This window comes from Podarcis gaigeae (genome assembly GCF_964106915.1).
Source record: "Podarcis gaigeae genome assembly, chromosome: 8".
NCBI lineage: Eukaryota > Metazoa > Chordata > Lepidosauria > Squamata > Lacertidae > Podarcis > Podarcis gaigeae.
Genome location: NC_139684.1, coordinates 71,227,429 through 71,251,288, shown reverse-complemented (window position 1 = coordinate 71,251,288; position 23,860 = coordinate 71,227,429). Strand labels below are relative to the sequence as shown.

The 23,860-nt window shown below is 45.3% G+C and overlaps 1 protein-coding gene across 4 annotated transcripts; it reads right to left on the bottom strand.

Annotated features, from left to right (window-relative positions):
- Window positions 1-878: 878 nt before the first annotated feature.
- Window positions 879-22,257, bottom strand: PROSER3 (proline and serine rich 3). 4 transcript variants are annotated; one of them, XM_083751074.1, is made up of 14 exons: window positions 21,933-22,180; window positions 15,142-15,316; window positions 12,326-12,429; window positions 12,110-12,218; window positions 11,258-11,556; window positions 10,232-10,377; window positions 9,299-9,360; window positions 8,158-8,237; window positions 7,892-8,010; window positions 6,716-6,906; window positions 5,763-6,269; window positions 4,197-4,368; window positions 2,432-2,513; window positions 879-1,297 (listed from the first exon to the last, which is right to left on the bottom strand). In XM_083751074.1, the coding sequence occupies exons 3-14, from the start codon at window positions 12,334-12,336 to the stop codon at window positions 1,231-1,233; spliced, it is 1,845 nt and encodes a 614-aa protein (XP_083607200.1). In that variant the 5' UTR covers window positions 12,337-12,429; window positions 15,142-15,316; window positions 21,933-22,180; the 3' UTR covers window positions 879-1,230. The 4 variants fall into 4 exon arrangements, with proteins under 4 accessions (XP_083607200.1, XP_083607201.1, XP_083607202.1 ...); XM_083751075.1 differs by lacking the exon at window positions 15,142-15,316 and adding an exon at window positions 13,406-13,506; XM_083751076.1 differs by lacking the exon at window positions 21,933-22,180 and adding an exon at window positions 17,075-19,127.
- Between the last annotated feature and the right edge of the window lie 1,603 nt (window positions 22,258-23,860).

The following is a 23,860-nucleotide window of genomic DNA, read 5'->3' as shown; positions in this document are numbered from 1 at the left end:
GCACCAAATATCTCTCTGGACAGGACATATATGATTTCCAGGACTTTGGAGGAAACAGTTTATGACACATTAAATGGATGCTTTTATATCTATGTCCCACCTCGCATCTCCCCATCCGTCTTCTTTGGCTGAGCAGGGGCAACACATTCATCTGTAGCATATTTAATCACTGGCCTGGGAATGGCATATGTGACATGGAACTGCATGGCAGCGAGTTGGCGGAGGTGAGACAGAGGCCTCTCACTTCCAATCCTTTGCACTAAGCACAGAAATGCAGCAGGTTACTGCAGAAGGGACTAAACTTACAATGCTGGTCTACAGGATAGCATCCACACTACCTTGTCCTGCACAAACCTTGCAGTTTGTTGCAGTCGTCAGCACTCCTTCGAGTGTCCCTGCTCTTGAAGGTTAGGCAGGTGACTACTGGAAATGAGGTGCCACAACGGAAAAGGTCCTGTGAAAAACCCTCCCCAAAGAGGCACACCTAAGGCCCAAGTAAACACATTTTTCTTTTCCTGTGCCTTCCCCAATAGAGTTCTGTTGCCAGTTTTAACTCTCCTAGTGCTTTGGTGTTACTATTGGTTTTTGTTACTCTTTTGGGGGATTACATTGTTTGAAATCCAATAAAACACAATTCGATGTAAGGTGCCTTTGACAGCTAATTAGAAAGGTGGAATACAACATTTAATAAAATAAAATGTATTTATTTGGGGATTGTTCATCCGTCCTTTCCATTCCAAAGGTGGCTAAAATAAATTTAAAATGTTTGCCTAGTGCCTCCTCTCCAAGTCAAATGGTTTTGGACTTCATTAACCATCATTTAATTGGACAGGAGGTACTGGATAGGTTATGTCATCTTACTGCAAACCATCAGTTCATTTTGATCCAAAAATACACTTTTTATTTTAATCTCACCACAAAAATACACAATGAAACCATGGAAACAAGGCACTGTTTATGCTTTAGGCACATCCCTACACACCAGTGCCTGGTCATTTTGCACTCCCAGTTGACTTTGATGAACACACCAGCTTGTTGGGTACAGGCAGCGCAGCCAAAACCAGAAGGGTGCTAGCATAAATAAGAACCTCTCCCAAAGCCTGTCGCTGAAGTCATCCAGAGGTGTCTGAGCAAGGAGCACAGGACCCAGTCCACTGCTGTAATCCCAAATTATGAATCGGAGAGCCTTCAACCACACTCAAGGTGCAGAGAAGATCGTGCAGGCGTCTGTCATCGACGGGGTAAGTCTTCATCAGGATGGTAGCCTTCAAGCTGAGCTACGCGGACATCCACAGCTCTGCAAGGGAACAGAGTAGAAGTGCATACCACCTTTAAGGGCTGGAGGAGACCAAAGCAACACAGGCATACTGTCACAGAATAAACTGCCCATCAGACCAGGCAGCTGCAATTTGTTTGGAGCAGTGGGGCAGCACTCAACAACCGCTCATAGCTGAAAGCAGAATGCCCTTTGCACTAAAAAGCGCCAACTTATCATAAATTCTAAGATGTGCATAAATTAAGCAAATTCTATTTCCTGCATACTTTATGCTGCTTCTCTCACATATGAAAAGTGTCAAAATGGCATGTGCGATGCCTAAATCCACTAAAAAAATAAACATAAGCCACACTTCTGACTTTTGAGATTACTAGATTATTTCCTACATGCTTTCAGTTGTCACAGCTGTAAAGACTAGAAACATTGCAAAAATGAATACAGGCCATCAAAAAAAGCTGACTTCTGTGCTCTCTTTTATTATTATTATTTAAGTGATTGCTTGGAATCACTGAATATCCACTATCCTGTCCATACCAAGAATTGTACTTTAGGGAAGGATTAAATCTGGATGAATATGAACTATAAAGCCTTGAGTTCTTGCCTGATGCTAAAACATAAGCAACCTCTTACAGATCCTTATAGAGAGACAGTGTGGTGTGATGGTTGCAACACTGCACTAAGACCAGAGAGACTCCAGCTCAAATTCCTACCCAGCCACAAAACTCACCAAATGACTTTGGGCCAGCCATCATTTCTCAGCCTAACTCACAGGATTGGTTGTGGGGACAGGATGGGTGGAGAGAAAAACTATACACACCACCTAAACTCTTTTGAAGGAGGGAAGAATATGCATCAAACAATATGAATTCTAACGACCTCTTTTCATAGGAGCTGCATCTAAAGCTGGGGTGGGTGGGAAGAAGACACATACGGAGAATGTGTTGACACTGCAAAGGCACCAGGGATGATGACAAAGGGGACAACACTTCTAACAGTATCCATTATGCTTCAAAGCCAAAGGAGAGGGGCATGGAAAGCCTGACAGGACATCAGGCAACGTAAGGCAACCGTTCTCAGCAGCTAGCAAAGACTTTGAAACAGCAGCAATCCCAAGAGAGAATGCCTCTGGACAGTTTGCAATCAGCATCGACCCACCTCAGCTGGCTGCGCAACAACTCCCTCTGGCCCCTTAGCACCCGTAACAGGGGGTCGTCCTCAAACTCTGTTCCATCCGAGTCTGCAAAACAGAAAAATTAACTCCACTTTAAGTGCGTTCTCCTTTTCCTACCAGTCAGGGCTGTGGATGGAGCTCTCCAATATATGCCGTATTTTTTGTCCCATAGGACGCACCTACTTTTTTGGGGGGGAAATAAAGGAAAAATATTTTTCCTTTATTTCCCCCCCAAAACCAGGCCGGGGAACAGTGGGATGGCGGTGCTGCGCCTCCCCGCTGTCCCCCAAGCTTGTGGGGCTGGCCGATGTCTGTCTGGCGCGAGGGGCGCTCTGCTTCAGGGTGCCCCGAGCGTCGGGCGGCAGGCTACTGTCCGCAGCATGGGGAGCCCTCTGTTTCAGGGTGCCCCACACGCCCTCCCCGGTGCGCAAGGCTTGCGGGCACCTGCTCGAAGCAAGGGGCATCCTCCAAAGGGCACCCCGTGCTCCGCGCTGCCGCGGCCACCCGCAAGCCGTGCGCGCCCGGGGGGGAGATCCCCCGGGTGTGCAAGGCTTGCCGACACCAGCGCGGAGCACGGGGCGTCCTCCAGAGGGCGCCCCGTGCTCCGCGCTGCCAGCTGCCGCCCGCAAGCCTTGCGCTCCCGGAGGAGATCCCCCAGATGCGCAGGGCTTGTGGACACCTGCACGGAGCACGAGGCGTCCTCCGGAGGGCGCCCCGTGCTCCGCGCTGCAGGCTGGCGCCCGCAAGCCTTGCGCGCCCGGGGGAACTTCCCCGGGCGCGTAAGGCTTGCGGATAGCTTCCTGGAGCCTGGAGAGCGAGAGACGTCGGTGCGCACCAATGCCTCTCGCTCTCCAGGCTTCGGCGAAAGCCTGCATTCGCCCCATAGGACGCACACACATTTCCCCTTCATTTTTGGAGGGGAAAATGTGCGTCCTATAGGGCGAAAAATACGGTATCTGCAGGGATGTTCCAAGCTGTCTGTTGTTTATTTGCTTAGAACCAAACGATCAGCGCAAACCTGTAAAATAACCCACTTCCCAGGCACTTACCAATTCCTCCTGCTCAATTCCCGCTTCCACATATTCCCCTCCTCTTGCTCCAGCTTGGCCAGCGTGAGAAGCTGCATCTGGCGAGCCAGCGCAGCACACGGAACGCCGTTTATCTTCCCGCTGGTAAGTGGTTCCTATTTATCTACTTGCACCCGGAGGTGCTTTCGAACTGCTAGGTTGGCAGGCGCTGGGACCGAACGACGGGAGCGCACCCCGCCGCGGGGATTCGAACTGCCGACCTTTCGACCGGCAAGTCCTAGGTGCTGAGGCTTTAACCCACAGCGCCACCCGTGTCCCATCATGTGTAGTTCTAGGTCTGTATTAAAAAAAACCCTCACTGGTGTAGGCACCTTTAGACACCCTGTCTCTTGCTTACTCTGTTCCTTCTCTAGCCACATCTCCATTTCCATTCCACCCATTACTGATTTGGTCAATGTGTTTAGAATAGTTGCAAAATTGGAATTAAGCTCATGCTTGCCCAGTGGAAACTGAACAGAGCATCATCATCGCCCATTGCCGGTGACGGCCACTCAGTGGTCCAGACTCCAGGTCTAGGTTTCCTGTCCAGAGTTTATGAAATGTGAAGCCAGGCAGGAACTAAAGGAACATGCTTGTCCGGGTGGGACGAAATGGACCCCACCATGAATGTTTAAAGGCCTCCGTGAAATCCACATATCTGCCATTCCCTCAACTATCCCACCTTCAGCCTGCTCCAGCAGCTGAGCAGCCATGTTCAGGAGCTGGGGATGTGAGGGAGCAGAAACAGCTCTTGGCCGAGCTTCATCCAGGCTTCGACTCTTTGAATTCCTTTTTGGTTTGTCCGTATGAGGATGTGGAGAATCAGGTGGGGAGAAAAGTCTTTCGGCAATCACCTGGATGAGAGAGAAAGCTAGTTAAATCTCCTCCTGTCCTCCTGGGAAGGAAAGCAGAAGTGGAAGAGCCCATTTCAGATACCCCCAAGCAGCTAAATGGAGCTGCTGGATGATGGTTCATCTTCCTTTTCTATAGTAAAGTCATTCCCACAACCCACTGGGAAATCTGCAAGTGTGCCACTTGATTACATTTTGTTTATCTACATAAATTTCTGAAAGTGCTTTTTTTCTCTGGCACAGTGGTCTTTAAGGAATCCACATCACGTTACCTACTGAGAAACTCCTTAACATCTACCAAGATGTCCATGCAGAGAAGGCCTGATGCTTGCCTGCTGTCTGAACCAACCTGGCTGCAGCATCCAGTGCTTTGAGATAATGTCACAGCAGGCCACACGTCAGTCTGGTTAGCCTGAAGGGAAGCAGCCGGGGAGCAGGCTGCTAAACCAAGTTTGATAACTGGATGCAATAAAGTTTCCCATGGGAGCAAGAAGGACCAGAATCAGGCTTGGGCAGCACTAGAGAAAGGGACCCAAGAGCAAACCAAGTCCGAGCAAGAGATGTGTGTGTGGTGCATGTATTTGCAGCTCCCGGAATGCAGGTGCTGATGATGTTCCTCCTTCACCTTCAAAGGGGCAGAAGCCTCTCTAGAAGGCTACCATGAAACTGGAAGGAAGGAACAAAAAAACTCCTCTTCCAGCTTTAAACACATTGTCTCTCGCTCCCATGGATGTCCCTCCACCCACCTGACCAAGTCCATCACAGGCATGCACTAGGGCAAACACTTCTGATGGGCCACTAGCCAGGCCTGTTGGATCCCACTGTCACTCCTGTCTAAATTCACAGTACAGCCTGTGAATTTGTTTTCTCTCCAACGGCTTTGCAGAAGGTCAATAATGATGAATAAGCTGTCTTTCAAATGAATTTTCTGTCTGCCAGAACTGATTGTCACTGCTTCCCACACGAAGGGCCTCACATAAACTTCCCTGGAACACAGTTTGAAAACCACTGTTCCAGTGAAATATAATGTGGGGATACTTCACAATTTAGCATTAAATTTTTGTTAGCCATAAAGGAAGTGGGGGCAATTGGAACACATTGGGGGGGGGGGGAATCAGAGGGCAAGAAAAGTGTTAAGGATAGAAAGTGTCTAGGTAGAACTGGGGAGGGGCCTGCACTGAGTCAAGGAGCCGTGTCTGAGATTAATGGAAACCTCAGCCTAGTCCTTATTCCTAAAATCTTTAGCAGTAGCTGCCAATAAAAGCATTCACATTTGTCTTTGCAACCATGAGGACTAGAAAAATCATCCGGACTGAAGTGCTCACTATTCTGCATGATAGGCCTCTACGTCACACTGTGATGACAGCCACAAAGATTGCCAGATCATATGCTTATACCTCTCCCAAGACGTGTTGAATAGAATCTTTTGTGCGACTGACTGGTGGCCCTCGGAAGTCTCTGACTGGTTTGGCTTGGCCCTGCTGGGTTCTGAATGCCTTCTGGTTCCCTCTGGGCTCAGTGTGCACTCTCTCTACAGGGCGGGCTGCCTGTTGATCCTGATGCAAAGTGCTCTGGTCCAAAAGCTTGTTGGTTCCTGCAGGCCTTGCAAGGAGAGGAGAGTCTTGGTATGCAGGGACATGTTCCTCTTGCAGAGTTACTTCCTTCACTCCTTGCTCTCTCTTTGGTTCTGAACTTCCAACCAGTACAATCCCACTGCTGAAGGGAGTGGCTTCTATGAGCTGCGTGGAGCATGGTCCATTTTTCACAGAGTCTGTGGGGCAGCAGGGATGATAATCATGGAGGGTGGATTTCACATGCAGCTCGGTTTCCGAAGTTGGCTGCACTCTTCCATCTTCACGCTTCCAACTTGAAGGTTCTGATGGCTTCTGGGCCGTTCTTTCTACCTGCAGGGAACAACGATTGAAAAATATACATGACTCAGACTGCATGTACTGGACTTTCTGAGATGGAGTAGCGAGATGCTTAGAAGCAGATCCACTCCTCTCTGAATGCTTTGCCATACTGTATAGGATCAATACTATGATGGGAAAGTTGTTTACCTCATCAACTCCAAAACGATTGAAGTGGAATAGCCACAAGCATCTTGGAAGTTATAAAGATGGAGCGGCCTGAAACAGTGCATGAACTTTGCAAGGTTTCTTCCACTTCAGCTCTCAACAACAAGGTAGCAAGAGCTGTGGTCCTCTCATGCATCACACCCTGCCTATTGCTTGCGCTTCTCTATCTTGTTGTGAACCGAAAGCATGGCTCCATCCCCTGCTTCCAAGGCTTTTGCCTTGAAGCTACACAGCACAGGACAATGGCAAAGGTATTCACCTCAAACTCTTACCAGGCTGGAAGCACAGGTTGGCTGGATATGTGGACTCCTCCAAGCTAGAGGGGGCATCACAGCAACAGCCTGGCTCGCTTCCTCCATCTTTCGCCGGAGACGCCACTGGAAAAGGATATCATCCTCTGGTTTTGAAGAAGAACATGGCTGAGATCTTTGAGTGATATAGTAAGGGAAAGCATTCCGACTACCTAGGGAGGCAGGGAGAGAGAGAGGTGCACATGAATGGAGTGTCTGCAGTGAACTTCTGAAAAAGTTCTGCAAGATACAGGCATTGTCCATCACTGTTTTCATTTTGGGATCATCATCTTTGAAAAAGTGTATATTGATTTGTCTCCTTTGGTGATGGCTTATATCAGTCACTGGATCTTTTACAGCAGGCAGGAGGAACCCATGGCTCCACAGATGTTGTTAGACTACAATTCCCATCATACCTCACCACTGGCTATGCTAGCTAGGGATGATGGAAGCTGGAGTCCAAAAGAGCCCATTCAACTCAACCGGCATATGATAAGGCATGTGTGCTTTTGAACAAGAATCAAATTAATATCAAGACAACACGAATTCTATACCAGTAATTCTGTGACCTCTAGAAATTTAGCAATAGAAATTTGTACAGTTGCTGTTTTGCCCAGTTTATTCAGCTGCTGTTACCCTGTCCATGCGAGATCCTGCTCAGCAACCGCTCTGGCCTTTTGAAAGTTACCCAGGATTGCCTGAAGGGCTAGCAATTTGTTTATTTGAGAATGAAAGGGGAGATTACTGGGATGCCCCTTACCAAATTCTGCCTTTGAGTGATGCACTGAAAGATAGGGCAGTCTAAAGATTTGTACTAAAGCAGCCATCATTCTTCATAAATCGCCAAATAAGAACATCCACACTGTTTAGGAGGCAATCAGACTAGCACTCGGCCAGTTACTAGTCCAGCCAACTTTCTTTTCCTCACTCCCCCCCCCCTCAACAGCACTCACTTTCTGTCATTGTCCACAACACTGGCATTCCTTCAAGACAGAGTTCTTCCACCTTGGGCTTCAGGTGCTGGGACTACAGCTCCAATCACCCCTTACCAGTGGCTAAGCTGGCTGGGGCTGTTGAGATTGGAATCCAGCAACATGTGGAGACCCCAGGTTGAAAAACACTCCCTTAAGAGGCAAGGTCCTGGATCTCATGTCTTACCTTGCAGCTCGCCAAGACCAAGGTGATGTGGAGCACGACCAGTCATGTCTGTGTCAGCATTTGTGATGGTGGACGTGGGGGTAGAGCTTGCATGCCTGGAGCTGCTCAACGGGGATGTGCTGCATGCAGAAAAACATATGAGGACAGGCAGGTTATTAGGAATGAGGGGCAGCTGGGGAGAGAACAGAAAGAGAAGCTGGAAGGCCCATTAGACACTGAGGAAGGTGCAGCCTAGATGATGAGTGAAATACAAGGGAGGTTAGTACCTTCTGTGTAACAGCCTGGCTGCTCTCTCCTGCAGCTTAACAGTCTCAGGGTCCAGCGTGGAAGAATCCTGTGAGTCCCCCTACAAAAGAGCATACAAAGGAATGGGTCAGATAGGAGACTCTATAGCTGGGATGGGGGACTTGTGGCCCACCAGATGTTGTTGAACTCCAACTCCCAACAGCTCTAGCTCATGGGGCAAATGGTCAGGGATAATGGGAGCTCTAGTCCAACAAAATCCAGGGGGTCACACATTCCCCATGCCTGCTCTATAAAGAAAAGAATGTCAGGATTCTGGCAGCAGGGCAAGGGGAGAAGCTGCAGCACTTATGGAGTGCCTAGTGTTAGCAAGCTCATGACCAAAAAAATAGAAGATGGTCAATCCAATGGGACAAAGGTACATTGATCCTCTGGTGCAGACAAAGTAGGGACAGGAAGCAGAAGAACACCAGTTAAGGTGAAACAATCACCAGTAATAATAAGCAGGGACAAAAAAAAATCCTTCCAGTAGCACCTTAAAGACCAACTAAGTTAGTTCTTGGTATGAGCTTTCGTGTACATGCACACTTCTTCAGATACCAATAAGCAGGGAGTTACTGAGACAGAGGAAATTGAAAATGGTCTTCTGATCTGTCAAAGTAATCAGCCAAACCAGGACCAAGCAAGACTCCCACCTGCCTGCAAATTCTGAAAATTTAAGGTCGCTTGGTTCTTAATAAAAGATCCAAATGAGAAACCAAAAACTAATCATCCTGCTGAGAAGTGCTATAGTGAACATCACAATTTTCTCCCCCCAGAGCACAGTCCTCAAAGCAGGACCAACTTTACACATATGATTTCCCCATTTATCATGTTTATATTCTTCAAGGAGACCAGGGCAGCATGTGTGGTTATTCCATACTATCCTCACAACAATCCTGCTTAAAAGGCTAGGCTCTAAGATATGACTGGCTGAAGGTCATTCAATGAGCTTTATCGCTGAGCAAAGATTAGAACCCATGCCTCCAGATTCTGTACAATATTCCTCAACCCTGAGGGTTGAGATTAACAGTGATCCACAAAGATAACATAACTATATTATGTCCTTTTTTTGGTGGACAGAGTAGATACCTCCCCATTCCTAGAGAGAACCTTCTTACTCACCAAGGGAGACTGGTCCAGAGCAGGACTGAAAAGCGACTGCCTCACTTCACTCTGGCTACTGTCTGCAAGGAGACACCTTCATTACAGATTTCTGACTCACACAGTTCAGACATCTTTGCAAAGAGCCTAATCTTTAAATCTTGGGTGGCTCTAGGCTCCCTCCCTCCTTCCCTTCCCCTTTCATCCATAGGCCTGAAAAACTATATGCTTGACTTTAAGTTATCTTCTAAATTATAGGTGAAGAACCCTGAAAAAGGCCAACATGAATCCACTCTTTGGACAGGTTGCTTGGTTGTGAGAAATGGGTGCTAAAATTACACAGAACTCCCAAGTAATAATGGGGGCCATCAGAGCCCCCCCCATCTCACTTTGGATTGCTTTGATACCTTAAAGAAAATACCTTAGAGCATATGCAGAGTTATCTGATAACTACAGAGGAGGGGACAGATTTAAATATTGTGATTTTTAAAATCCTGGCACACTCCTATTATTTATTTATTTTAGGCCCTCTTCCCAGTTGATGCCAGATGGACACCTGCAGACTATGGCACAATGAGGAGGGCCACTGAGATTATTCTACTGACCAGGCGAGTCTCTCAGACAACCTGGTCCCAAGTTGGTCTCAAATGCCTCTCTTATGGGAAAAGCTAGGACAGGAGCGACCTGTGAGCGCTACCCGCCACTGCTAAAAAGTTCTACTTCATAGGAATTAACAGGTAAGTCCTGGACAAAGACACAGCTCCAATGTGTGTGTCCATATCTAAATTTGCAAGTCTTCAAATCTGAAGTTTTTCCTACCAATAGCAACCACTCTTTTGGCTAGGGCAGGTACTGCTCCAACACAAATCCAATTTTTCCGAGGGCCCACTCATCCTGGTCTACCTTGATAAAAGTGTTCCCCATATCGGCACCCTTCTTGTTGGACTCAAGTACCTGAAGTTGGCGATGTCTCCTTCTTGGAAATGTTGCATTCAGGGGGAAAGGAGTGGCCAAGCCACCAGAACTGTGCAGAGTGACCATTTGGTGCCCAGCGCTCCCTGCGGCTTGTGGGCTGCCCGTAACGAAATCGCTCCATATACCTGCCAAAGGATCAAAGGTGCCGCATCACAGACATGGACAAAGAACTTTACTTCAATGTAGTGATCACTCCCAAGCTAGACTAGAGACTCAGTACAGTGGTACCTTGGTTCTCAAACGCCTTGGTATGTAAGTGTTCCGGATTTCGAATGTTTTTCGGAAGCCGAACATCCAATGCTGCTGTTGGCTATTGTTTCTGGGGTGCTTGCACCAATCAGAAGCTGCGCCCTGGTTTTCAAACATTTCAGAAGTCAAACTGACTTCCAGAACAAATTAAGTTTGGCACTTTTGTTTTTGCAATTTATTTTGCATTTTTGTTTCGGAGGCTTTTCGGTTAATTTGTTTTTGTGACTGTGTGGAAGTTCAGCTACTGATTGATTGATTGATTGATTGATTGATTGATTGATTGACTGATTGATTGTGTGACTGTGGAAATGGATAAAAGCCCCCCATCCAAACAATGACTATCATCAGTGCAGGTTAAGATTTTTTTAAAAAAAATATCATCTACAGTACTGTCTTATTTGTTTTAAATAGAACAGTACATTGATTATTGCTTTCATTTTATGGACCAATGGTCTCGTTAGATAGTAAAATTCATGTTAAATTGCTGTTTTAGGGGTTGTTTTTATAAGTCTGGAATCGATTAATCCGTTTTGCAATACTTTCTATGGGAAAGTGCCCTTGGTTTTGGAACGCTTTTGTTTTAGAACAGACTTCCGGAACAAATTAAGTTTGAGAAACAGACTTGACTGAGGGTATCAGATGTGTTCTTCTTCCAGGTAGTATTTGAACCCAGGACTCCCATCCCCACACAAGTCCAGTAAACTCTTGCTGCTATGCCCGCCCACCTGAGAAGAAACCCTTAGCTAGCAGGCTTACCTGGCAATAACTGAATCGCTGTCTGAAACAGATTCTGGGGGCTTTGGCGACGCCAGTGCTTTGATCCCCGTTATCTGCTCTGAGGGAAGGCCCTTTGCTGCCTCGGGAGTCAGAGAGGAAGAACTGCGCTCAGTCGAGGGCCATGATTCATTGAAGGGGCTTGTAGAGTCTGACTCTGGGGGTTTCACTTCCTGGTAACTGGACCCAGGAAGCAAACCTGGGGTTGGAGGACTTTGTGTTTCTGCCTTCTTGGGAGAGGTGGGGCAATTCTTGTGTCGTAAACGAGACGGGCTCAGAGCCTAGGGAAAGCGGGAAAGTGAGTTTTCAGAGTCGGTGGGCCCAAAGGGCTGGCATAAACCTTCCAGAAAAGTTCAAGCCAAGATGTAAAATAACTCCCTCTTCCTGTAGCTCCACTTGACAACTGTTTAATCGTTACATTTTTATCCTACACTTCCTCCAAAAAACTGAGGGCATCAAACGTGGTTTCCTACCCCCACATCCTTTTCCATCACAACAATCCTGAGAGGAAGGCTAAGCTAAGAAAGGATGAGTGGCCTACGTCATGGCTGAGAAGGGATTTGAACTCCCAGCATCTAATCAATATACTTTATTGGCTCTTTCCAGGCCTAGCTCAACCCCCAAGAATACAGAAATGCTCAAAGTGGAGCATTCATGTTCCACTGGATAGCCAACACCATGGAATTTTTATCCAGCTCCTGAAAGGGACTGGTTCAATAGAGATCCAAAAGACCTGTTTGACTCTTCCTGCTAGCAGCTCTGCTCCATTTGATTTCCCCGCTAGTGACTCTGCAGCATTATTTGCCCACCTTGTCTCCCCCCACCCCATCTCACCGTATATCGCTGCTCCTTCCTCAGTGGGTGTGCCTGGGAAGGGTGGTAATGGCTCCGCGAACAAGATTGCTCCAAAAAGGGGCTTCCCAGGGTGGAGAAAACAGCCATACTGCAGGCAAGCAAGGAATCCCAGTTAGTGAGGCCCCGCCCTGCCTAGACTTCTTAGCAGAAGGAAACCCATCAGGTCAAACCCTTTTCTTCTGCTAGCTCTCATACCTGGAATCCATTATTCTACACCCAGGTGTTCAGCTTTGATGGCTGCGAATGTGGTCTCTACACGCTTTCCTCATGGGATGATCAAAGGCTTCCCAAAGTTTGTGCTGTAAACAGAAGAAACAATAAATACATGCATTTTGGGATAGGCTTTACTTCTTTTATGTAATTTATTTTGTTTCCAAATGTCCATAGGCTTTTCCTCCACCCTTCCCTTTTGTTTTTTATTGGGATATTTCTGGCAATCATGATTTAGCTGAAGGAGGGGAAAGGGGCAAAAAGGCATGAAGAATGGGGGCAAAAATATTAAGATGCAGTTTTGCCAACATAAGGAGGGGCACTCAGAGAACTCAGGTCACTGCTTTTTCTAAGTGCTCAAAAGCCCTTCATATACACTGGCTCAGTACAGTGGACACTCGGGTTGCAAACGTGATCCGTGCGGGAAGCACGTTCGCAACGCGCAGCATTCACAACCCGCATTGCCGCTTCTGCGCACACGTGGGTCGTGATTCGGCACTTCTGCGCATGTACAAAGTGTCATTTAGCGCTTCTGCGCATACACAAGCGCCGAAACCCGGAAGTAACCCATTCCGGTACTTCCAGGCTTGGCGCGGTGCAAACCCGAAATCACACAACCCGAAGCGTCTGTAACCCGAGGTATGACTGTAATCTTTATAAACAATCATTTAAAGGTCAGCACTATTATTCCCACATTGCAGGTAAACTAGGGGACAAGAGGCTCAGAGATTGTGGTTCATCAATGGCTCCCGACAAACACACGGCTGAACTGAGAAGCTCTAGCTCATACTCATTATCACTATTACAATGGCTCTCAAATACAAAGTTGGCATGTTGACCTGGAAACTATTTCTCACCCCCTGTCCCTTGCCTCTGTCAACATGTAACTCGGGAAGATTAAAAGATAAAGTCAAGGAGTCATATTCAAAGTCTCACCCTCTTCTAATTCATGCCACTCTCTGCTTCCAATCTGCCCATCTATGCCATCTCAAGTACCATCATGGAGCAAAGGCAGAATATAAATGCAATAAATTAACAGAAAATTATGTCCTGCTACTTTAACACCTGAAATTGCCTCATTGCACATCATCAGTCTGCTCCTTGGGCTATACAGGCTCCAACCACCTTAACATTTCTCCACAGCCAGGAATTTAGCCACCGTTTGCCTGGCAAAGAAACCAACCACAACGTTCTCAACTGTGGAAACATTAAAAAAAGAAAGAAGAGCCCTGCACTGCAGAGGTGGGATAAAATCATCCTTCATACAAACTTAAGGCCTCACTCTATGGTATGTGTAGTCTATCTGTTAATCCAGCCCAGGGATCTTTATATAAATCCATTGACACAGAAGCAAAACAATTCCAAATTGTGACAAGATCCAGACCTGGGAAATGTTCTAGAGCAGCTAATCTGCTGCACGATATTATGAATTTCCAACTAGCTGTGGTTCAGAGCAATGAATTATTTGCATAAATGAATTCTTTCCTTCCTGCAGCTAGGAAGAAAATTTCCATGGCACTTGTTTGCGCAGTGTGCAGTTGCCAAGGCAACAGTTTTTGTTTTGCCCGCCCCCCCCCGAAAGTACCCCATTCACTGACCCTGCCATACTATGAAACGATGAACAGCATGAATTCCATTGCTCTGGAATAAAATGTTATGACTCCAATTCACATCTGATCAAAAGGCGGAGTAATTCCTATTATAGCAAAACAGAGCAAGCAACTGGATTGGTTGGTATGGGATAGTATAGCCTTTAGGACTATCACTGGAAGATCAGAGCTATGAAAATTGGACAGAATAATGAGGAAAGAAAATTCAACTCTTTAAGTGCACCCATCAATTGACAGATCTGTGAGAGCATCTCTGTGCTTTTAGAGCATCTTCCTGTGCATCTCCCAGCAAAGCAGGTCTCAGTTGTCCACCTGTAAAATGGAGTTACACTGTAAGAAACGCAGTAGCCAAAGCGAGTTCTTACTTATTTAGGCCCACACATCAGGCACAGCTGCAGTAAATGCTGGGGGGATAGTTCAGATACGATCATTCAAACACAGAACAGTGAAAATCCGTTCATAGCAGAACCGCCAGCCTGAAATGGTTACCAAGACAGCCTGTTTTGCTAACTATTGTGACAACTTAACAGGCTGCTACTTGCAGCCAACACGTCAGATCTCACCAATGGCAATCTGTGGCCCTAGGGGCAGGTGGGGACAGTCCATTCCCCTGAGCCCTTCTGCCTGGAGGATAGAACTGTGCTGACTGTGCCAATCCTGAGTCCTCATTTTTTGCACTGGCCTGCGCCTTTAAAGCCACACCTTGCCCCAACACAGTACTGAGAAGGAGGACAATGGGGCTTCCCAGCAGACACATGAAAACAAATTTCACTAAATATGGTGTTACCAGAAAAATAGGGGTTCACTTTAGGGCCAGACCCCTTACCTGAGTCACAATGGACATATAACATATCGTGGAAAATTTGAAATATCAGTTTTAGCCCTGCATAGGCACCTAACACTGGCAAGGAATGGAAAGTATTTTTTCCATGCCAAACAACATTCTAACTGGACATCTCTTCCTGCAAAAGGACAAAAGGATTGTCCTCTTATTTCTCCCCCACACTGCACTTGTACATGAAATTTAGCTTGCCAGGCCCATTTCTTTATAATGCTTCAGGAAGCATTAATGATTTTTTTTAGTGGCTACAATCTAGCCCAAATGCTGCAAATGCAGAACAAAGACCATTAGCAAGCATGAATACTATCTCCTAAAACAACTTCACGTTGCATTAGCAGCAGATGACATACAGAAAGGGTGATCCAGTGACCGCTTCCATTACCGCTTTCCAATAGACTACCATGCACTTTGAGAAAGTACAGAAATGCTAGAATTCATTCTTCAAACTGTACTGGTGCATTATTTAGTTCTCTAATTCTTTCGTATGGCACATGTGAAGAGAGTCAATGAGAGACATACAGCAGTCTAAATGGAAAGAAGAAAAATGGATTTAGAATGCATTTGCAGTATACAAGAACAACACAATTTAGGGAACTCTCAGTGCAGAGTTTTCAGTACTACTACGAATAATAATAATAGTTTATTATTTATACCCTGCCCATCAGGCTGAGTTTCTCCAGCCACTCTGGGCGGCTCCCAATCGAGTGTTAAAAACAATACAGCATTAAATATTAAAAACTTCCCTAAACAGGGCTGCCTTCAGATGTATTTTAAAAATAAGATAGCTACTTATTTCCTTGACATCTGATGGGGTGGGCCGTTCCACAGGGCGGCGCCACTACCAAGAAGGTCTTCTGTCTGGTTCCCTGTAACCTCACTTCTCACAATGAGGGAACTGCCAAAAGGCCCTTGGCGCTGGATCTCAGTGTCCGGGCTGAATGATGGGGGTGGAGATGCTCCTTCAGGTATACAGGACCGAGGCCCTTTAGGGCTTTAAAGGTCAGCACCAACACCTTGAATTGTGCTGGGAAATGTACTAGGAGCCAATGCAGATCTCTCAGGACTGGTGTTATGTGGTCCTGATAGGTGCCAGATATGTTGATTCAACAGGATCAAATGGAAACTCTGCTGTTCTATTTTAAACTGTAGACTAGGGAACAGCAGGAGTGGCGCGCGTGCACACACACACACACACACACACACAAACTAAAGATTCCTCTGAGATCACTATGCAAAAACACCCCCACAATTATTTTTCTCAGAATTTCTGCCACCATTCCAGTTTAGTGCTAAACCATGCTATTTGCAGAGCCTTGATGCAGCACTAGAGGGGTAAATGGGAAACCAGGCAAGGACACAAGGACATAATCAGCTCCACTTCCAGGCAATCACCAGGTCCAGTTTGCAACAATCCCATTCACTTTTTTGTGCGTGGCAAAGAAAATTAAAGAACAGAAGCAGGCCCGTCTTTAAACTGCTAAGCACAGTAAACATGCACTTGAGTGGATTTCCATGGTCTTTCGGTGCCAAAAAACCAGATCAGATGAGTGTTTTGTATGCCTCAAAATACGCCACTCATCTGCCACAAATCTCAAATAAGGTCTGGAGTAGAAGCAGCAAAGCCTTAAAACAGAAGCAAAGATTTAAATATCTTAATCCATGCTGCTGCTCAAAAAGTCTTCCCTGGCCCCAAAGATAATCCCTCTCTTGCAATACCCCCAGCAAGCACAGAGATTCTTCCTTGAATATTTGACACCACAGCACTTGACGAAACATGGACGTGCATAATTCATAATTTAACCAAGCAGTGATAATTTAAGCAGACAGCTACGAGAGACCTGTCTAGCACTGAGAGTTAGCACAGAACTTCGCCATCTCTGCAGTGATATGCAGGTTGCTTCATTAGCTGGAGATGTCAACTTCCCTTCCTTCTCCAGCACACCACCCATCCTGCTTTTCCACCTTGGCAAATCAAGATCCTACTTCACATTACCTACAGATATGGCAGGAGATGTTGATTATTCTCACACAGGTCCTGGTGCTGTGAGCAGTGCATCTCTGAACTGCAAGCTTGGGAGCCTCGTCATGTGCTGGCAAAAAGGGTTAAGGCTGTGTCAATGTTCCTTCACTTGGTTTCAAACTGGCATCTTTAGGTTGGCAGGTTTAAAGAATGCCACTGTGGGTTGGCACGTAAAGCAGGCTAGCTTTGCATTTTAATAGGGTGGCACAAAGGAAGAGAAAATCTTCAACCCAGATGGATTAAATAAATTGCTTGTGACTTACTTTATGGCACCTGCTCAGGCTTGAATCGGTCTTCACTGAATGTAGATGTTCTTGCCTGTTTTCTGGCTTGTCCTGCTTTTTGGCATCAGAAGTCCCAGTTGTCAGCATTTACGGGATGAAAGAAAAGAATCCCAGCATTTTCTGTTACTGTTTTCTTTTCCCTCTTCCCCTTGTGCAATTACTGTAGCTGCTACATACACCAGGGGCTACTAATGCAAGTCAAGCTCCACTCAAGTTAATAAAAAAGGTCCACGTTTCAGTTGGTCAGGGAGACCATCATAAACACAGTCCTTTCCTCAAAAGGATCAAATTCAGTATGTACGATTTGTGGTTGAAAGTCCTCCACATTAGTATGTGACAGCTCTGCTTTTTTGACAAAAAAAATTCTTCATATTCCTCTTTACCAGATCCCCAAAATTACATGCATTCTTATACCATCCAAAATTATGTAGTTCGCAACAGTTACACCAAAGATTAGTGATACTTTTTTAAAAACTCACAGTATATTACTATCCCAATCATTTCCATAGTTAGATCAGGTTGGCTATGCAACCTAGCTTCTGAACAACACAATTCTTGTAATATGTGCATTTAAGTATTTTGTTTCTTATGTTAAAAAAAAAAAACATGTGTTATGGCCTTCTGGCTAAAAATTAAAATGAACCTATTAACCCAATAAGATTAGGGAGGGGGTAAAAGAAAAGTGCTTCATATATAGGTAAAGGTAAAGGGACCCTTGACCGTTAGGTCCAGTTGCAGACGACTCCGGGGTTGCAGCGCTCATCTCGCTTTACTGGCCAAGGGAGCTGGCATACAGCTTCTGGGTCATGTGGTCAGCATGACTAAGCCGCTTCTGGTGAATCAGAGCAGCACACGGAAACGCTGTTTACCTTCCCGCCGGAGTGGTACCTATCTAACTATTTGCACTTTATCAAGCTTTTGAACTGCTAGGTTGGCAGGAGCAGGGACCAAACAACGGGAGCTCACCCCATCGTAGGGCTTCAAACCACCGACCTTCTGATTGGCAAGCCCTAGGTTCTGTGGTTTATAGTCCTCTACTAATTAACTTACTAGATTTTAGTACAAATCAGAAACATCATTGGCATTAGAACAAGGAAGCTGAATATTATTTCTTTCTGTTGTTAAGGTTTCTAGAAGCTACAGGTCCTAAGATTATAATTCTGTGAGCACAAACACAAAGGGCCCTTGCCTTGCGTGGAACAAAACAAGTGAAGGACTGCTAGGAATGAGAAAATATATTAACCATTGGAGGGGGACAGGTAAAGAAAGGGCTAGATGCAGAAATAACTAAGTACACCACCCTGGTCACTGAGACATTAAGGGACACGAATAGCAGCCTCTCCAAGGGCCTTCCAGAGAGATCAGGACATTCCTCTAAAGAGATGAGAACATACGGATGTGCAATTCATACTCTCACCATAGGGCCCAACCTATCCTATTACACAGGAATGGGCAGGGACACACCCCATCAGTTCTCTCTTGCACTGGCTCCCAGGACACTCCCTGCGTCTGCAGGTGAGGCCACAGCTGGCTCACTCTGCTGACAAGCCAGGTTGCATTGCTTTCACTTTGCCAAAAATCATCAGAGAAGGAAGGTAGGATTATGATTTCCAAATAAAACTAGAGAGATCTGTATACTAGTGCAAAGAGGTCCATTAACAGATACAACAGCCACGCTCTACAGCCTCAGAAACTGTAAGCCCTAGGAATAGCTAAACTAGCCACATATTATAGACTTACACTCCACCTTTCTAATAAACATGTATTACTCCCTGTTAGTAATGGGAGACTGCTGCACCTGGCAAGTATGCCTTGGCCCAATGTTGCAAATAAGGCCATAAAGGTTGCTAATCCATTGGGCTACACATACCACTATAATGATACAATCCTAACCTTGTCTGCCTAGAAGTAAATTCCGTTGAACTCAATGGGGTTTATTTCGAGGTGAGAAAGATTGCAGGATTTCAGTCATTTGCAGCATCCCACTAAGCTTGAAAAGGAACAATACTTCCCATTTGCCAAAAAGTTACATGGTTATGCGCTATCCCCATAACGTAACCCCAATGTAAATTGAGTGTCACCTGTATTTCTAAACTAGACGCAACCAATTAATTGTGGTCGAAAGGACAAAAATGTTTGCTCCTAACCTCAGCTCCATCTTCATGAGCTCTAAAAATGCCAGATGCTCAGAACTATGACTGAATTTCCAAGTGGCAACTTATTTGGAAGCAACACTGAATGAGCAACTGCAGTTTAGTACATATAACAACTGATTGCAGAAATGAGTACTACTATTGTTACATATATATCTCGGTTTTTGAACTTAATCTGTTCCGGAAGACTGTTCGACTTCCGAAAAGTTCGGAAACCGAGAATCAATGCTCTGGCTGCAAAGTCAATGGAATAAAATGAAAAATGTGCCTCAGAAGCTGTTTGGCTTCTGAAAATCGTTCAAAAATGGAAGCATTCACTTCCTGGTTGTCTGCATTCGGCTTCCGAATTGTTCGGCTTCCGAAGCATTTGAAAACCGAGGTTCCACTGTGTGTTTGTGTGTGTATAATATTTGTATACCACCCTTCATCCAAAGATCACAGAGTGATTTACAACATAAAAATGCAAAGTGAGAACACAAAATGCATAATAAAACAAAAGCAAACCAATAACCCCTTACCAGAAGAGTATGACAAAATAAAGGCATACACATAATGGTTTTGTGTTCCCAGGAGTAATAAACCTTATGAGTACAAACATACATGTGACCATTATGAAGTCATAAAGTTAACTAACTGGAGGAGAAGAAAGAAAGTAAATTCTGAAGGGGGGGGGTAACTTAAGTTACCAGTGGTAACTTATGAAGGACTATGAAAGGGAATAATGTTTCCTCTCTGTCTATTACCTGCCCACCCCACGTTCAGATTACTGGTTATATCTGGAGGTGCTATTGAACATGATTAGAAAGGACCGGTTGGTACAGGGAATTGAGGTCGGAGTGAAACAATATAAATTGAAAGCATTTGCAGATGACCTGGTATTAACATTGCAGGAACCAGTCTCTAGTACTAAAAGAGTGTTAGAATTAATTTTTGATTTTGGTCGGGTGGCGGGATTTAAGTTGAACAAGCAAAAAACTAAGGTTCTAGCAAAAAATTTGACAACTACAGAAATAGATGAGTTCGTGAAAGAAACAGAACTAAATGTGGTTAAAAAAGTAAAATACCTAGGGGTGTATCTGACCTCCAAAAATTTGAATTTGTTTAAAGATAACTACGAGAAATGTTGGTCAGAAATCAAGAGAGATTTGGAAACGTGGTCAAGATTGAAACTTTCCTTGTTGGGCCGAATAGCAGCTATAAAGATGAACGTATTGCCAAAAATGTTGTTTTTGTTTCAGACCCTACAGATCGTGGACAAGGTGGAATGTTTTGGAAAGTGGCAGAAGGATATTTCTAAGTTTGTTTGGCAGGGCAAAAAGCCCCAAATAAAGTTTAAAATATTAACTGATGCGAAAGAAAGAGGGGGATTTGCCCTGCCAGACTTGAGGTTATGAATCTGCAGCCTTCTGCTGGTTGAAAGATTGGATCTTACTGGAAAACACTGATGTCCTAGATCTGGAAGGGTTTGACAATGCTTTTGGGTGGCATGCATATTTGTGGTATGACAAGGTTAAAGTGCACAAATTGTTTAAAAACCACATTGTTAGGAGAGCAATTTTAATGGTCTGGACAAAATATAAAGACTTATTGGAGAGTAAGACTCCGAGGTGGCTCTCACCGGTGGAGGCCAAGGCACGTAAGAGACCTAACATGGAGGCCAATTGGCCTAAATATGGGGAAATTATTGAAAAGATTGGAGACAATTGGAGGTTGCAGAGCTTGGAAAAATTAAAAAAACAAGGTGCAAGATTGGTTGCATTATGCACAAATTCAAGAGGTCTTTAAAGTAGACAAGAAGGTTGGATTCCAGGTGGAAAAATCGAAACTAGAGACAGAACTGTTAGAACCAAAAAGTAAACTACTTTCGAGAATGTATAACCTGCTGCTTAAATGGAATACTCAGGATGAGATAGTCAAATCCGCCATGATAAAGTGGGCGCAGGATTTGGGGCATAACATGCCAGTTACTTTCTCCAACTATATAGGCAGTGTTTTTATTTCTAAATAAATGTTTAGGGGTACAGTGGTACCTCGGGTTACATACGCTTCAGGTTACAGACTCTGCTAACCCAGAAATAGTACCTCGGGTTAAGAACTTTGCTTCAGGATGAGAACAGAAATCGTGCAGCGGTGGTGCAGCAGCAGGAGGAGGCCCCATTAGCTAAAGTGGTGCTTCAGGTTAAGAACAGTTTCAAGTAAGAACAGACCTCCAGAACGAATTAAGTACTTAACCTGAGGTACCACTGTACTCTCACTAGACTCAAGAAAATCACCATTTTCTAGTTCAAATCGGGGGAAATAAGTACAGTAAATGGACAAAAGTACAAAGAGTCACAAAATGTTTAGGCCGGGTCCCCAGATGTTGTTGGACTACAACTCCCATCATTCCTGAGCTCTGGCCTTGCTAGCTAGGGGTGATGGGATTTGTCGTTCAACAACATCTGGGGACCCACAGGGTGAGAAAGGCTGGTTTAGGGAGATGCGTCCCGTCCCCCAGGGGGAAAAAAACACTGTGTATAGGTATGTTTTCTCTGCCTCTAGCTGTTCACAGCTCAGCATTTTAGCAGCTCCTCCTCAGGGTCCCTTCCAGCTCTATGATGACCCTGACAAGCTTAGGCTGCGACCCCAAACCCCATTACCAGGAAGTAAGCCTGCGTAGGATTACACCGCTAAAACACACTTACCTGACAGTGAACCCCAAGGAATACTCCTCTGCAGCAGTCCCTCGGGATTTGGCGCCTGGAGAGCGGCCCCGGATTCAGTGACCTCTGGCGCCCCTTCCCCGGGGCCTAAAGCCCTTCTTCCCGCTCAACCCGAGATGAGCTTGCCGCCTTGGCCGTCACCTAGCAACCGAAAGAGGAAGTCGCTGCCCGCGGAGGATGTCGGGTGCGCGGCTTTTTCATCGACCTGTCGGCTTAGGTACTACGATTCCCACAAAGCATTTCGCGCCGAGCCCTCTGGGAGGGGAATATACGCCAGATGGCTTCTCAGTTCCGGTCGGGCGCACAAACTACAAATACCGTCATGCTCTGGTACTACTTGATTGGGTGTGAGTCTCATGGGCGAAGCCAAGTGAGAGGGGGGGCAAATCCTCAAAAAGTATTGAAAAGCATTTAAAATACTCAATAAACTGAGGTTCTGCACCCCCACACAGCAGAAGCAGGCCCCCCGTAGTGGTCTCTTTTTTGGGGAGGGGAGGCATTTTTACCCGTGATCTCCCCAAAAAAGCTCAACTGTTTGCCCCTCCCCAACAAAAATCCTGGTTACGCCCATGGTAAGTCCCATTACACTCAGCACGACTTATTTTTAAGCAGGCGCTGCAAGTACGTGACTAACTGCAATCGTGTCCTGAAATCTATTTGTAACACTAGGGCTGAGCAATTCTGAAAATTATCACGTACGCTAGCTAGAGTAATCCTGTGGCCTGTTTAGCACTTTAGAAGTATTTAAAAGGGATATCGGGAAACAAGTACACTCTGGGCAGTGACCGAAATAAATCGATTCATTCATTCATCGGGAAACAATTATTCTTCGCACCCGCAAGGAGGACACAAAGCATTAGATTTGAATATATCTAATTAAATGTTAGGAAACACTATTCTAGCACTAATACAGCCCTCCAGCAATGATATCGAAAATTCAGGTGAGCATTTCTAACAAAAGGCAGGGCAGGCATCTTGGAGGTGTAAGTTCTTCGTAAAAATGTCTACAGTATTATAGTGTGCTCCTACAAGTCCTCTGAGACAACAAATATATAGTAGCAGCAGCAAAGGAAACTGCTAGAGAGCCCTGCTTAAATGGAACACAGATAGGCATGTCCAAAGTAGGACATGCCTATCTCTCCGAGTGCCAACCATTTCTTGCCCCATAAAAATATGCATCTAGAGTTGCTGTTTCATAGGGCGGTGTCGAGCAAGAGTGGGAGAAGAATGCCTGCTGCAATGAGTGACAGTGTATTTTATGATGCTCAGGAACAAAGGATACTCCTTTCACACCTGCATGGGAGCCCCTACAGCACTGTAAGCACCTGTAATTACCATTTCTTGGATCAGCAAAAATTCAAGCTGCAAACTAAGGCAGCAATCCAGAACTGGTGCTCCTGCTGGGGGCCAAGACACTGTTAAGCTTGCGCATAAGGTAGCACTCTTCACAAGGATGCACGACCAAAGGTGGAGTGTGGGAAGCAGTTGGGTGATGAACTTTCCTTAGGTAAGCCTCAGAAAGTCCCACAGAACCAAAAATGTCGGTTTTCTCTGCCAGGCAGCAACCGTTAAAAAAAACACAGGAGCCCAAACTAAAGGGAGAAACTTGTCAGCAACCACAGGGTAGGCATAATGGAAAGCTCTGGATTCTTGCTCACCACCATAAGCTGCACTTAAATAAATAACCATAACACAATAGAACATAATAGAATATCACAAATGCAACATAAATCATATTGTGAAACAATTGCAACCTATAAAACACTCTTAACAAAGCAAAACATCACAATTAAAGCAAAAGTCCTATTATATGATTAACAAATCAACACAGCATTTTTAATCTATAAAACAATATTAACCAGTTAAATTTATTCTTAATTATTTACAGCAAAACAAGACAATAGAACTGA

Excerpts from the sequence above, each read along its gene's own strand:
- PROSER3 (XM_083751073.1), bottom strand. Across the intron at positions 11,557-12,109 it reads GGAAGGAGCAGCGATATACG|GCTCTGAGCCCGTCTCGTTT; the intron begins GTGAGATGGGGT and ends CGCTTTCCCTAG. Across the intron at positions 6,270-6,715 it reads CAACCTGTGCTTCCAGCCTG|GTAGAAAGAACGGCCCAGAA; the intron begins GTAAGAGTTTGA and ends TGTTCCCTGCAG.